At 39.4% G+C, this 16077-nt stretch overlaps 1 protein-coding gene across 2 annotated transcripts; it reads right to left on the bottom strand.

Moving 5' to 3' along the window:
• Window positions 1–12035: 12035 nt before the first annotated feature.
• On the bottom strand, window positions 12036–15635 carry LOC125771884 (lipase 1-like). 2 transcript variants are annotated; one of them, XM_049443032.1, is made up of 3 exons: window positions 13574–15635; window positions 12929–13492; window positions 12036–12845 (listed from the first exon to the last, which is right to left on the bottom strand). In XM_049443032.1, the coding sequence occupies exons 1-3, from the start codon at window positions 13676–13678 to the stop codon at window positions 12309–12311; spliced, it is 1206 nt and encodes a 401-aa protein (XP_049298989.1). In that variant the 5' UTR covers window positions 13679–15635; the 3' UTR covers window positions 12036–12308. The 2 variants fall into 2 exon arrangements, with proteins under 2 accessions (XP_049298989.1, XP_049298988.1); XM_049443031.1 differs by having other exon boundaries at window positions 12929–15635.
• Window positions 15636–16077: the final 442 nt, after the last annotated feature.

Raw genomic sequence — 16077 nt, 5'->3', positions numbered from 1 at the left:
TCCTTTGTATCACGGGAGCTGACCGTCTTTCCTAGAGTGTTTGTTGATGTTTGCTGAACCGAAGCCTACGAAGCTTTGGTGGTTCAATTAATCATAGTTCCAATGGGTAGCCCTTCGGGTAGCGGTGGTGCATAAGTACCAGGTGTAACGGTTGAAAAAATAAAACGAACATGGAAAAATCAACCAGATACATAGAATTATGTTGCCGTGTGCGATGGCTTTCGGGGCTGGCTGGTGGATTGTAAATTTTTGCCACCAACTTGTTGTCCCTGTGAAAACCCTCCATGGCGTATCAATTACCACTCGGCCAGTGGATGGATGGTGCGCCATTTCGGTAGCCAATTAATCACAACAAAAGAGAGTAAAACAGCCGTTCGTTCTTTTAGACTTTAGCGAGACCGCTACAAAATGTACAAAGCCGTATCGTGAGCATTATCGTAAATAATCTATTTTCCCGCAGTCTTTCTCCGCTTGGCATGGGGAAAGCCTGCAGCAACGACGCAATGTGTGGCACGCGGTAAGTTGCGGCCTAAAAGGCAAGCCGCCACATTTATGGTCGCAATAATATGGTAATTGAAAAAACATGAAAATGAAAATAGAATAAAAACATCACCGAAAACCAGTCAACCCCCCTCCCTTTGGTACACACACACACGCACATCCATTTGCACCATTGGAATCAGAATCGGAATCGGGAAAAGTCATTCAGGCAAAAGGGCAACCGGTCACCATTTCCCTTCCATCCTCCCCTTAGAATAGGCGTATTCAAATGAAGTGATGTTCGGTTCGGTTCGGTGCAAAGCAAAGTGGCAGGAAGTTTAGGTTTTGAAGGTGAAAAGGGCTAAATCATTGGGTGGTAGAAGATGCAAGAAGCTACAGCCCTCATCAGTGCTTTCGCCGTGGCGGTGGTCAACGGGACGTGGCCAGGACGGGGTAACGCTTTGGATTGCGTATGTTAATGTTGCCCATAATTAAATGGCTATAAAATTTAATTTGGATATAATCACACCCGGTGTATGTGTGCTGGAGACCAGCGGTGGTATGAGGAGTCATTTTCGGTACTAGATGATCGGATCATTTTCCATTGCGTTTATTGTTTTGTTTTGGTAGCAGGTTGGACGGGTTGATAAGTTTAGTGAAGTTTCTAAACAGACGATATAGAATTCGATCACAATTAAGAATTAAGGATTACATACAAAGAAAGCCAAAAATTGCATGAAATAGCTAACGTAATTTAGGATGAAATGGTTGATTGTAAGGTTGAATGATTGTTTTTTATTACTTTATATCAAATTTTTGGTAAAAGTTTCTGTTGTATAATTTTTAAAATTCGGTTGTCGGTTCGGTGGTGCGAGAAGAAGTCATTTTTGGCAGCAGATAATCACAATGTATTGAAATTGAATTTTTTTATTAAAATTCTAAAATAAATAAAACAAATCTGCGTATGTATGTATTTTAACGTTTTGCAAAATATTTCTTCCTCTCTGTTGGCTTTGAACGACCTCTAAGATACGTCATAAGGATTATTTATTTATACTTCTTTTTTCCAATTGATTCAATCCTTAATAATATATTGTCTTCTATCAATCTAGCTTGTAGAATTTTTTGAACTGTAGTAAAATTGTAATTTTATGTCGTCGCAAAAAATAAGATTTGAAGTTCTCTAATAGAAATGGAGAAAAATCTGGGAAAAAGATTGAATGAAAATGTAACATTAAAAAAGTTACAAAATTTAAAATTAGCAAAACTAAATGATAGTTTTTTTTTATTTTAATAAATAAGCGTTAAATTAACATAAGATTAGGTAAAATTATAGAACATTTGTAGATAATAAAAAAAATAGTTTTAGCACCAAATACCATTAGTGTTGTTTTCAGTTGACAAAATTATAAAAGTTTTATGATATTATTCTGAATTATTTTTGCAGTTATTGTACATTTATTAATATTGTTCCAACCATATAATTTTATCCTATCGTTATTAGAATAAATTTACTACACCCTTTTCAATCCATTTCATATGCATCTGTTCGAAAGCGAGTCTGAGCGATCCTTACGCACTCGGCATGTTTTTCACAGAGAAACAGATCACCCTTTTGTCCAAATGTTGCTAATCACCGTAAACACAAAAAGAAAATCGTATGTTTTTTCCCCATTTTGTCTTTTTTGTTTTGTTTTGCTCGGTCCTAGTTTTGTTTTCCCAGCAATGAACGACCAAGGGTTTAGTTGTTGTGTTGTTTTCAATTCGTAGTTTTATTGTTTGATTTATTGGATTGCTAGTGTGCCCGCAGAAAAGTGGCCAACAGTACGGGTTCGCCGGTCTGTACTGTAGGGTTACGGTTTCGAGTAGCGTCTTGTCTCAAGCGAATAGTTTTTCCTACCGGCCCGAACGTTTTACGGCCAACCGACCAAAGTGTACTGCTGTCTCTGTGGGTGTCCATTAGCTTGAAAATCCTTTAACCTCCACCCCTTGGTTCTGTGTCCCATGCTACATACGGTCGGAGCTGGAGTGAGGTATGGGAGCGAGCAACCAGAAGCTCGTTGATCGATGGTCGTTGATAAGCAATCGTAAAACTGTTGCGCTGTATAAATGTTACGGTAATTTTTTGCTCACATCACATGCTGCTCGTGTAGCATAAATGCTGTGCTACTTCCGCTTGCTTTCTAGCACTATTTCCTTGTTTTTCCCTTTTTATGTTCCGTGGGTTTTATATTGTCGTACTTGAAACCATCGAAAAGCACTCGAGGAAACCTAGTGGAAGCTCGAGAACTAGGTGCTAGAACCGACCCTGATCGGGAATCCATAAAGGGGCACACTCTTTACAGAGAAAAAGGGCTCCCAATGCCTTGAATGGCTACGAGTTCGCCCTGCTATCGGCTTCTTATCGCTCTTTTATTGGGAGATGGTTCCTTTCCCTTCCTGCTTATTGCTATTCTTGTGTTGCCGGGGTCTGTTTTGATCGGGAAAAGTGCAGCAGGACAATAAAAGGAAAAGCCACCATAAAATGCTTTGTTTTCTTTGGCAGCTTCAGTGTAAGCGAGGCACCGAGGTGAAATAAAACCGGGGAATAAAAGTGAAGCCAACAATCGGGTGTAGCCGGGGCGGTAGCGGATCGGTACGCTTTTTACGCTGGACAGAAAAGTGGTTTCCTGTCATAAATCGGTTGTAATAAGTATTTGCGCGTTCGGGTAAATTGGATATGGATTACATTTTGCCGCCCGGCGTCCTTTGCCCATGCGGACGGCCCTTTGTGTTTTTGAGATGCACGTGTTTTGACCGTCATTGGGCGTGAAGTCCCACGACCCTGCCTGTCTTAAGGGAGCGACAGCAACCGACGTTACATTAGCTCGGTAGGTGTGAATCGGGGTGTGCCAGGTGTGTGTTGGCCAGGTGTAAGCCAGCTGTACCAGGTGATGCAAGTGTGATCTTGTAACCACTCTACGAGCATTAGGGGCGAGCAATCTAAGCGCTCAGTACACCTTGGAGCAACTGTATTTCCTGCGGTGCTGCTATAGGAGATTTGTTTTATTTGATTAATATTTCTTTTCATGTTGTTCAACAATGGAAAATGATTCACAATTTTTATTCTAAGCGGCACGCTGCCGGTACGTTTGAAAGGTAATGCTAGAGTAAACCTTGAATACGGTGCCTAGTCGACTAGAATGCGATAGTTTCATGCGTGCTTTGTAAATGCTTTAATAGAAGTAACCCCTTTTATTAACCAACTTCAATATACATTTTCACATTTTTTTATTCAAATAAGTTCTACATTCCTATTGACAATATAGACATTTGATACGGTGCGGTAGAAAGTTGATATTTTTTTCAGATTCTTATTCATTTGTGAGCTACAAGAGCGCATGCTCTTGGTAAACATTGCCACAACAAACAGCTCCACAAACTATGTTGATACATTGATCAGAAATTTGTCAATCTCCATCATGAGCATGCATTCATGTATGTGTGTGTGTATGTTCTGGCCAGATCTGTAACTATTGTTCAAGAATGCATCATCGGAATGCAACTCGTGTAATGAAATACCTTTGTGCAGGGTAGCGTAAACGAACGGCTAGAGGCTAAATTCCTTACTACAGAAGCCTGTGCCAATGACAATGAGTACCGTCACCCGGAACACTGCGTGCGTGCGTTCGGTAGTCTTTCCCGAACTAGATAATCAATACACGGTCCAGATAGGATGAGCTGTGTTGAAGAATCTCAATCATCTTGTGATGAAAATTGGCCCATTCGAGATGGGATGCAGAACATATACAGCAATAGTTTGAATGATTAGTTATTCCAGTACGGTGAGCAATTGATGCTAAGGTAGAGAAAACTTTTAGGATTTGTTAGGATTTTCCCATGATTTTCCCATGATTCTTACGGATTATTTTGCATTTATAAACCTTCTTCGTGGACCTGAAACTGGGTACATTGCACGGTATATTTCAAAGAAATGAAAATAATGTCGTAACAATTGTTTACATGCTAGTTTCTGTTAGTCTAACTAATCTTGAAAAAATGACAATTTGAATTACGAAGCCAAACCGCATTTTTAGGATATTGTGGCTTTTCCATAATTACCTTCATGTGAGTTAGTAGTGAAATCCCACTAATGACAATATTGCATCAATAAATACAGGTACTGTAGGCTTTTTGAGATTCTCATTGGCACTGACAATGTTTTTACTTTTTTGGAAGTATTAAAACTTGAAGCCCTTGGCCTGCAATTTCTGGTTTTACAGAAACCTTTCTGCGTACGGACGGCATTTGATAGCCGGTCCTGTCTTGTAAGACTGACAAAGCTACCTCATAAACTAGCAGGGCTCCAGGGCTAGTCTGACAAAGCTAGTCTGAGATCTGAAAATGATGTTTTGTTTTTATCATTTGACTTTCGTCTAGACCAGCATGCCGTATTACTGCAGGAATCAGTATGACATACAATTTAATGAAATTTCTTTTTGATATTATGTGTATTAAATACGACAATAGAACGAAAAACTAATTAAAAAAAGTTTTTTTTTTAATTCTAATCAAAAGACAAAGACAGAGTTTTCTCTTCCCATGTAACCTAAGTGCGTCAAATTTTTCTACAACAGATTAAGATTCAAGACATTTAATCCTTGCGAAGGTATCACAATCAAATGGTCAAACATTTTGAATATTAATGTATGCAATATGTTTCTTACCTAGGCATGCGTCAAAACAGTTAAAAAAATAACAACTCGGATCTTCTCTCTTGGTGTTAATCGGGGTGGTTATACGTTTTATCCTCTGTATTTTGCGTGTAGTCGCTTCGGAGATCTCCTACGTTGTGACGAGCTCTTTGCTCGTTAGCAGAGCTACGCACCTATCCTACCCAATTAAAAAAAAACAATTATTTGTCAATAAACCTAACAATAGCCATCGAAAATTGCAGTACAGTCTCTTCAGTGTTGTATGTATCTTCGACTTTGTAAAAAAACTGTAAAGCAAACATGAATATGAACATTAACATATTTCTAAATGATTTTAGTAAAAAAAATTTGATTCAATACTTAGCAGCTTTAGGAAATTCTAAAATATATGACAAATTGATTTAAAAGGATATGGAATATAAGGATAAATTTATATAATTAATATCTCCTGTCTGGGAAAAGTGTGCCAAAGCACACAAAAAGAAGCTTCAGATCTGTTAGAATAAGTATCTTAAAACTATATCAAATGTTCCTTCATGGCAACAACAAACTATAATAACAGAAACCAAACGAACTCACATGTAACTACTGGCTGAAGAACAAATCCCTACACCTTCCTTTTACACCCAATTTTCCCACCGACCCCGAAATCCATACCGTTTTAAGAATGTACGAAATCATAAGCCAATCAATTAATTCAGATTTCTAATAAAAAAAACCTAGAATAAGATTAGATAAGTCATACGATTAGGATACAAACTAAGTTAAGTTAATAGATATAATTTTTTTTCTTACTGTCGTGGGTTTTTTGTACAAAATTTTTCCCACTAAACTTTCAAACGCCAGATAGGTATACTTAACTTTCACAACCGACAAGCTCAAACGCTAATCTAAAATAACGAGGAAAAATGAGATCGAACCCGTTCAAATTAATGTTTAATATGTATATTGTACACATTCGATTGTCACCCAAATAAACTGTCTCTACTTCTACTACTAGTCCTTTGGAAATTCTATTACAATTACTAATGAGCCAATTTCATTATTATCTCTAAAAATTCTTGTCTATGTTGAGTTAGACAGCAAGACAGCCCAATTTCAGCACACAGTTGGTCATCCATGTTTTTTCCATGTTCCAACAAATAAACTATAAAATGTTAATACGACTGTCATGCTATAAAAAAGTACGTCAAGATACTTATCGATACAACCGTAGACGTCGGTATGGAACTGAACCAATCGGAATCATTATTCAAATTTAATTGTCTAAAGTATTTGTAACAGATACTTCATTCGAAGAGAATAATGACACGGAAAATTGAATTCCGTGCGCTTATTGTTTGTTTATTACATATGTTTTGTTTCACTCTCCACATTGCTTTGCTGCTAGCTCATTGTTTCCCCGGTGAGACTGTACGGTTTCTGAAGCGCCGGTAAGGCTTCTGTGTAATTAAAATATCTGATAAGCATGCTGTCAGTAGATTGCAAAGGTTATGTTTCGTGCTTATCACGCATGCATCTTGCAGTCGTTTCTGCGGGGTCGGGATCGGAAACGCATGAGTGCGATTAACAGTTATCTGTTTGCTATTACGATGGCAACGATAATGATCCGTTGGCGAGGATCACAGTCCAGCCTGAAGGCGGGACTGGCTATCTGTTTCGATAATTATGGACAACACGCTCGGTAAACGAATGGTGAAAGATGGAGGCAGTTTCTGCACCATGTGTGTTGTCAGCTGTGAACGCACCTGTGAAGCCTAATTTTTACATATTAAATGACCCATGCCAGGTTTTGCCATGGTGTTATGTTGGAATACTTTTTCTTTAGCTTATCTACTCATAGGTTTCCAAACAACTCATACTAGAATGTTTTATGTACACTCGAATGGTATAACACACACGTTCGGAGGAACGACTAGTGCGGCTGGTTTCGGAGATATTTAACGGTCTTTATCGGTGGCACGAAAAAGCTCGTGTAATGACTGCCAGCTGGAACAGTTTGTGTCGGTGTCTTCTAGGGATAGCCGCGCCATGACATATCCGAGGTATGAGATAAACTTTTGGAAGTGAATTTAAATACGGTTTGATTATTTGAAACCCTTATTCAAATGAGATCTCCTCCATGTACGGCCGTGTGAAGTTTTATACGAATGATAGAACTACATGGAACGACCCCTGCTATTTCGTAAAACTCAATTTGTTGATTTGCTTTTGAGGCTAGGAAGATCGTTAGAACCAGCAAGAAGTACAATCAAAATTATAATCGTTGCCCTTTGATTGACCCTATTTTCAATTTTGTAGTTTGAGTTTAATAATGGATAATTGTTTGTGGGTTTTAAACATTTTAATAACAGTTAAATAACATTTTATTATACTCAAAAAATTGGTTAGTAATGCTTAATTTCATGTGAATCTAATATTTAAATAACTGAAAAATCTTTCTTATAGGAAAAACAAAATAATAATACTATAAAACAACTATAACTCTTGAACAGCTTTGGAACGGAAAATCACCTAAACGAACCTAATTGCTCAGTGAACATGCAAATAATATCATGGATATTCCTGTAAACTATTCAAGCGTTTATGGTTTGTAAAGTGAAGGGCAGCGATTCCTACGTAGGAAGTGAAAACGTATTCATTTAACAGGCATAAAAATGTTCAAAAGCTATAAAATTCAAACTTTGTGCTATTTGTATGCCGAAAAACCTTCTAACAGCTTTATTCGTTTATCTCGAAATGCTAGTCAATTTAGCATACCGTTCGTTCTACAAAAAACAGAGCCCATTTAAAGTATGCATTGGGTTCGTTTTAGGAGAGATAAGATTTTTCCTTCTGCTGATGTGTTAAGAGGTATTATCTTTAGAGTAAATGGACGTAATTTCGTTAATCAAGAAACGTAATGCGTACATCAGTTCCGGAACTTTAGGGTCGTTCTAGTAGTCATTGTGATACGTTTTAGTAAAAAGTAGATTCGGTACTATGATATTTTTTCGAATTTCATATACTTCCGTATAAAATTTATCGAAAATTGATTATTTAATATGCTGGAATTTTGTAGTGTGAGCATGTTAATTAACTTCAATTTTTGCCATTTCCTTAATGAACGATATTGTTAATTTTTTTTGTAAAAAATGTACATTTTATAACCTAGTTGTACCATTTAAGTTTGAGAGGGGTTCCTTTTGAGGTTACACGCGTAAAGTAACGAACACAAAAAACTCTCATAAACTTCAGGTGCAAACGCGACTTCAGCCGAAAGGAAACCCCTCCACTATGCGATAGCGATTTGCGATAAGTGTGCGTGCATGGGCGAGGGTTTCTTTTAGTTTCTTCAATTTTTTTGTTGATGTTAGCTTCTTCCGTGCGCTCTCGGGAGTGGTTTGAAAGTCGTGAAGGAATTAAAGGTAATTTCCATGTTTCTGCTGGCGGATGTTCTTTCATCTGTGAAATAATTAACACCTTTTTTCCACCCGCCACCAAGGTGGGACCACCTCAATCCGGCACATTTGTGGCCGCTTGTCGCTCGATCATCTCGCAGGTTGGTCCCGCTTTCCCGAGAATTCCGTGCTACCCGTGTCATTGTTTTGGTGATGGGTCGATCGTTGCGGTGTGATTGTTGTCCATCGCGCGAAGCAATGGCGGATGGTATCCAATCTTTCCTTGTTTTAAACTGTTGTTGTTTTTTTCTTCTCTCTATTTAATGCCCTTACCTTGTATCCGAAACCTTTATAAAGTCCACCACTCATTCGATTTTAGCGTAATGAGCATGGAATGTATCATGAGGGTTAGTTTGTACAGGAAGGGTTGGCACCCAGGTTCCAACGGGTACCAGGTTAGTTTGAAGCGATGGATGGCGTATTCTTGCCCACCGTCAGCTCTAAATGGTTCTTGTCTATTTTTTCAATTTGAATTTAAATATTTCCTCCGCTCACGTTCCACCACGGCGAATAAACATAAAACTGCTGGTGCTTTGCATTTTCGCAGGTTGTAACGTTGTCCGTTGCAGGGAAAATAGAGGAGAATAGGAAAAGTTGGCGCTGTAAAAAAAAAGCATTTACACAGACACAAAAGCACACCCTATCGGGCCTGCAGTGTATGCACTAGCCATGATAGGGGTTTATGGCAGTAGAAATCAGATAGCGTTCTTCTGGTGCATCGCTCGTGAGTCAGCTGCATCGATGCATAATTCCAAGGGCGGTAAAGACTGCACAATGCTTGCCGCGCGATCGTCATCATCTGCACCGTGGTCGTCATTATCCTCCTGTCAAGTCATCTGCGGAAGCGCTTTTTGCTACACCCATTAAGCACGTTAGACATCGAGCAGCTTTCGGTGTAAATGAAATTAAACACACCTTCAAGCACACACACATACAGTACTGCACTAAGCTACCTTTCGACGAACCCATGCTGGACACATGTTCACGTGGTGCACCACGTTGGGGTTTTGGTAAGTGAGATTTTAATTTCTGTATTTTATTTGCCCCTCACCGACCGACGTTGTACAACCCTTCGCTTTAATGCAACAAACTTCTGTTTCGTATGATCGTGTGAGAAAAGTTCGGCGTGATCACTCGGCCCGGCCCACCTGCCCTACCCGTCGTACCCCTACGAAACGTATTCAAATAATTTAAATAATCAACGTAACGCCACAGGTTCAACCGAATGAATGCGCACAGCGCGGTGATAAACTTCACATTAGATGAGCGTAAAAATTATCTTCCGGACGGAATCGTTTGCCCCTAAAGTGTTCCTGGTACTGATCGGGAAGGGTTTGTTGGCTAGGTACGGGTACGGAGGGTTTCGGTTGGTAAAAAAGTTTTCTCGTCAGCTTTGGTGAGTTGGTTTCGGAAGGTCCACATGGTGGGACGTTCACGGTGGTTCGCGGTTGTTGGTTTTAAATTTTCCACTGAACGTGCCAGTGCTGTGTCCTTCTGTATTCGGCAAATACATGAACCGAAATCCATAGGAACCACACACGCATGCACACCAATTCTGTTATGAGCACAAGGGGAGGAAAGCTTAAAGTATTTATATGGGACAGCTCCCTACGAGCTAATAAACTTGACCGAAATTTGGAATTATTATTCATAATGAAGTGTGGACAATTCGACCCGAATGTCGCTGGTACAGGTAGATAGGATCATCATTGGGTTTAATTATTCACAAAATGTATATGATGTTTTGGGTCGTTGGAAAAATGAGCAATTGCATTTGATTAATATCTTAAGACGGTTGTAAAATGGTCCAGTCGTAGATATGGGACAACTTTGGGATTTTATTGTCCCTAATAGGGCTGTTGTACACCTTACTCGTTAATTTTTCGTAGATGCTCATTGAAGATACCATTATAGTTGTGTTGCTTAATGCTGATTGTGTCATATGTTAAAGCTTATTTTTATTTTCGAAACACACATTTTAAAGTATGAATTTCAACTGAACAAGTTAATGGCACTTAAAGAAATTAAGCAAAAATAATATTATTGTTTAGGGGCGGTCTGGTGGTGCATGTGATAAACGGCGCCAGTCCACACGGCCGGACCGGGTTCAAATCCCATCCGGACCGTTCCCCCGTAGCAAGGACTGACTATCCGGCTACGTGGTAAAAATAAGTCTAGTAAGCCAGAAATGGCCGGCGTGACCTGTAAGGTCGTTATGCCAAGAAGAAGAAGAATATTATTGTTTGCTTGTTTCGTTGTTTTGTTAGTAAAAAAGTACTATCGTTTTGGTGGTCTGGTGGTGTAGGTGATAAACGGTGTCGTTTCCACACGACAGGACTGGATATCAAATATCATTAAGAGCGTCCCCCGTAGCAAGGACTGACTATTCGTTTATATGGCCAAATTAAGGCTAGTAAGCCAAAAATGGTCGATTTGACCATTTCCGTTGGGGTCGTTAAGCCAAGAAGAAGAATATTGTTTTTATGTTTATCTGATGAACTGTGATCATCAACTGATAAGCTCAGAACTTCCGCTTTTTTAAGCTTTCTATTATCCTTTCACTTCCATAATCAATTATGGCGTAGTGTAAGTGTAGTCTCAAAACATTATTTCATACTGTATATCGTTGAGTCGTTCGCTCAAGAGTCCTGAGAGTAATTTTAGTCGCGGGCTGGATATTTAAACTTTGAAAAAAACGGTCTGAAAACGAGTTTTGTGAAATTACTCTATACTTACATCTTTGCTATTTGAGTTTATCATTGTTAAATCAAAGCAGCATTGATAAACTATTGCTATTGTTTTAAAATTACATTAAATTACAAGGATCTGTTCTTGTCAGGGTTTCAAGTTGAAGTGAAAAGTTGAAGCTATTTATGGATTTTTTTTCCAGCGCAACTCTTCTAGAAATTCTACTTCTGTTTCCTTTGAAGTTGTTGAAACATTCAACTTTGACAGTGGATCGAGATGCAAGATAATTGCGAGCTAGAAATCAGTGAATCTATATTTCACAAAGTACTTGTACAAGATAAAATTATGTGAAAGTTAGGTGTACCATTTTATGCACTTTGTTCAAATTGATGATCTTCATTCGGTTTATGGCTGTACAAAGCAGGATAAACGACTGATTTATACATGTCATATCGGAAAGCATTGCATTTCTGTGAGTTGAAAACATTCACAGAATCGAATAAAACTTGACAAAAATCTAATACAGTTCAACGATTCCATAATTGTCACTACATATTCTTGTACAACTTAAAAACATACGTCAACTTAAAAACATTTGAACATTTTATCTATACATTTCTGTATAAAATAAGAGTATTTACTTGATACAAAAGAGCTTCTGTAGAATTTGCTTCTTAACAACACGAAATTAGTTTGTAATTTAATTTCACTTAATATGTCCAAGTAGTTGAAGTAAATTTACGAAACACGTGTATTTATTTGTTGGTATACATTTTCAAGGCTTGGATACTATCATATCATTAATGTCTAGTTTTACTCACTTTTTTAGTTATACGCTTAAATTAACCATTCTGATACACTCGTAAAAAAACACTAAATGACTTCCCAGGTCATTTACCAGCCACTTGTTTGACGCACATTTGCGATGTCATGTTTTGCATGCAGTTTGATTATGGCGAAAAAGCTGCGGGCCTTCGGCGCTGACTCCCGGCGGCGCTACTGAACTTCACGCTTGTTCCACATTACCGATAATGCTATCGTACAGTGCGTCCTTGACATCGCCCGCAAGCAGGAAGTCCAGATGGTTGAAGGTTGCGTTCGGCAGTTGGTTCATGGCTACAAGATTCGGTAGTCGCCCTGCCAGCTGACGTACATCGTTCGGGTGCGTTAGTTGATCGGCAAGGCCATAAAACACCACTACCGGCACGGTGACCTTGGTGAGGTCATAGTCGGGCGGCATATCATTACCGGTGTACCGTCGGCGGTTTTCCTCCGCCCCAAAGTCATACGGCCGGAAGTGGCCTGAGATAACCTCCTGCCCGAAGTGAGCTACCTGCTTGAGGGAACAACCGGCTGCCAAGTGGTGCATAAGCATCGGAAATCCGAGGTGTGACATGTGAGGATACTTGTTGCCCGTCATCGTGTGGATTGCATCCAGGCAAAGGGATCTACTGTAAAAATCCGGACAGAGCGCTCTGGCTAATCGGTTCATTTCCTCTGGAAAAGGTTTTATCTCGTATATTCCAAACGAATTGACAAATTGCTGCACGAGGAATGAAACATACAAACAAAACGTTAGTATACTGCTATATTGGGAGACTTTCATTCGAATAGTCCTTCCATTACCATAGCGACTGTTTCATGCTGGGCCAAAAATCGAAGAAAAGGGTTCTGCAGATGGGTAAGAAAGACGGCCGGAGCGAGAGCTTGCATTAGTCGAAACTTCCGGTTATACTCCGGGCGAAGTGAATTCAGCACGAAAAATATGGTTGTGCCCTGCGAGTGTCCTACGTAGTGGAGCTGTGTTTGTCCCGTCTGTTCTAATACGTAGTCCACCATGGCAGGTAGATCATACAAACCAATTTCATGGAAAGAAAAGTCCCAAAACTCGCGTTCCTCCAGTGGTAGATGGGTGTGATTGCGACTGTACCGATTACCTCGTGTATTTCCCATCCATACGTCATGGCCGCGGTCGGAAAGCAAATAAGGAAGTGCTTCTTCCGGACCGATTAGGATCCAGTCAGCTGAAGAACCCATCAAACCGTGCATAAGCAGTACTGGGAGTTTGTTGGGATTGGCCGGTCCGGACGATGGCGAAGCTCGAATACGATGAAGCTCGACAATGTACCCATCCTCGGTTACGATGTTGTGTACTTCCGTAGCATAACCGTACTTTTGTGTGATTTCAGGCTGATTTAGAAAATACGTGTAATATATTAGCATTAGCATATTCAACGAAGAAAAAAAAAGGTAAAGATGTCTAAAATTCACCGTTGTGAGAATAGTATCTTCTTCGTGGAAAATAACATCACAGGCACTTCTAGAAATGTATCCTACAATCAAAAGAATTCCGATGCTTGGTGTCAACAGCGCCATCGTGCACGGCTAGAACTAGAATAGATGCAGCGGTCGTGTAAAATATTTATATGGACTCCAAGCGTATGCGGGTTTGCATTCTGAACTGTTGTGAGCAAGGTTCTATGGATAGGTAAATGATTTACTGAAAAAATGTCCCCTCATCATTAGCTCACAAAATGCATCCTTCAATGGCAACACCAAGGAAGATAATAATTTAAAAAAATATTGGAGCTCCAATCTCACAAGGTTAGGTATGAGAAAGGTAGTTATTGTTCAAAAATAAATATACGTGAAACCACCGACACTTTACAGCCTCAACATTCTTCTGTTATCAATTATATTGTCACACCAATATGAAGGAAACATAGGAATGTAGACACATTTGTGTGGGAAACTGATGATTGATCATTAGTAGAATAGTTTGCTCTTAATTAGCTGTTTAGATAACTGTGTGTATTTTACATTTCCTACTTGCCTTCAAGCTAACAGAACAAGCGTTTCGTGCTGGCTTGTTTGCTATCATTTTCAATGTTGCATCCAATGTTTTATAAAAATTCAAGAGTTAAATGTACGAGTATAAGCGAGATAACTTGTAGTTGAACCACTTCTTCAATTAGCATTAGTTCACACATTCAGCGTCAATTTTGAGTTACATCTATATCGGTGTAAATTTTTACTCATTCGATCATCGTATGAAGATGATTATTTACAAGAATGTTTGAGAAGGGCAGAACTACCTTTGAGGTATTTTTAAAATACAATAATTCTACGTGATAAGTGATCCACACACTCAAGAAGAAATCGACCTATCAAGAATTCCCGCAACAACCTTCTGCATTTCACTACAAATACATAGTCCATTCTCTAATGCCCTTTTGGTATAGGAAATGCTATTTTCAAAATCTGATCAGTTCTCCTGGGTCTAATTAGCTGAAGCACTGCCCTCCAATATCCCCACCCAATACATGAGTATTGCTATGACCATGAAGATCGTTTGACCTGATCCTGTAAACCAGATGTACCTATCCTGAGAGTTTTGTAATGATTCTCTGGTTATTCCGCCATCCTTGGTTTATTCATTCAGGACGCAAGATCTACTGTGCATCTGTTAGTGACGCGATCTTTTTATTTGTTTCACTATGGTTTCTTGGTTTGTTGTACTTTCACTTTTTTAGAGTATAAACAAGCAGTTAATTAGTTTGTTATTTGTTAAATAGGGTAACAAAACTAAGACATTAAAATTTGTTAGTTTTGAAATCTACATTCACACCTTGTACATGTTCTGTTCGTACACATGCAGCCACACATCACACATAATGTCGGTGTTGAACAGTTGTTCTCATGTACGAACCTTTAAGCAGTAGTTTCGTTCATTTCATTTCCTTTGGTATATTTTGGCCACATACCCGGCAGGTGATCCATCATCATCATTCCCCCTTCCATACGTCAAGACGGAACTATCGTCGCCCCTTCAACAACGACAGCTTCTGGTTGGCCTACCTGTCACCATACTCACCGGTATCACCTGCAAGAAGGTCAACCTGTTACCTGTGCACCGGCTTTTACTCGCTTAAACCAAAAACTACAAAACTTTCATCCTAATCTTCTAGTTCGATTTGATTGATAAGCCGGTGGGTATGTGGCGTAGCGAAACCATCGGCATCGGTCAAAAGGGACGGAAGATCAACACTCGTGCTGACATCCGGGTTTCGGTTCCGGTAGCCAACTTCATCACTATCTACTATCCGGATCCCCGAGATTCCGGGAGAATATAATTAAATCAATGCCAATTAACGCTCAACACGGCAAGAAGAAACTGGGAAGTTTGAAGCTGAAGTATCATTTTGGGGCTCTGGGAAAGCAACACGGCGTGGCAAAGATATTCGCTTGTTCGCAGGTTTATCAAGTTCGGGTTAACGTTTCTAATCGAATTAATCACAGAACATTCTACCGTCACGAGAAAATGGGAACCGTGGGGAGCAGATTTGGTGAACGCATTTTCCACTCTGTCTTCTGACATTCCGTCTCTCGTGAGTGTAGCTACGATATGCGCTATCCGCTAGATATTGGAATATTTTAAGTAATTTCACCCGATGGTTAGGTTTTTGCTATTTGTTAAATTTATTCCGACAACCACAAACGGGTCCCGTGGCCGTGGTTGCCGTAGGCGCGCGTGCCCTTCCAGGTTGGTGATTGGTAGTAGGAAAGCCTTGCTCTGTTTCTTCACCGGCAAGCAGATAAACCAATTTGCGGTCAGTCTTGGGTAACATGTTTCATCTAATCTGCGTTTCGCGACGGGCATTAGTGAACAGAAATGTACGTTTGAGAATGACCGGTTTCGGTGTGTTTAATTTTACTTTTGTACCTTTTCTCTACAACCGTATATTCTTGTGTTTATTTTTTCCCAATCTCTACCA

This window comes from Anopheles funestus, chromosome 3RL, assembly GCF_943734845.2.
Source record: "Anopheles funestus chromosome 3RL, idAnoFuneDA-416_04, whole genome shotgun sequence".
In the NCBI taxonomy this organism is placed as follows: domain Eukaryota; kingdom Metazoa; phylum Arthropoda; class Insecta; order Diptera; family Culicidae; genus Anopheles; species Anopheles funestus.
This window is presented reverse-complemented; position numbering and strand designations above follow the sequence as displayed.

What these genes read in the sequence shown, in the direction of transcription:
- LOC125771884 (XM_049443031.1), bottom strand. Translation starts at nt 13,678, where the DNA reads ATGGCGCTGTTGACACCAAGCATCGGAATTCTTTTGATTGTAGGATAC. An exon ending in AGCATGAAACAGTCGCTATG is followed by an intron (nt 12,846 to 12,928) that starts GTAATGGAAGGA and finishes TTCCTCGTGCAG; the next exon opens with CAATTTGTCAATTCGTTTGG.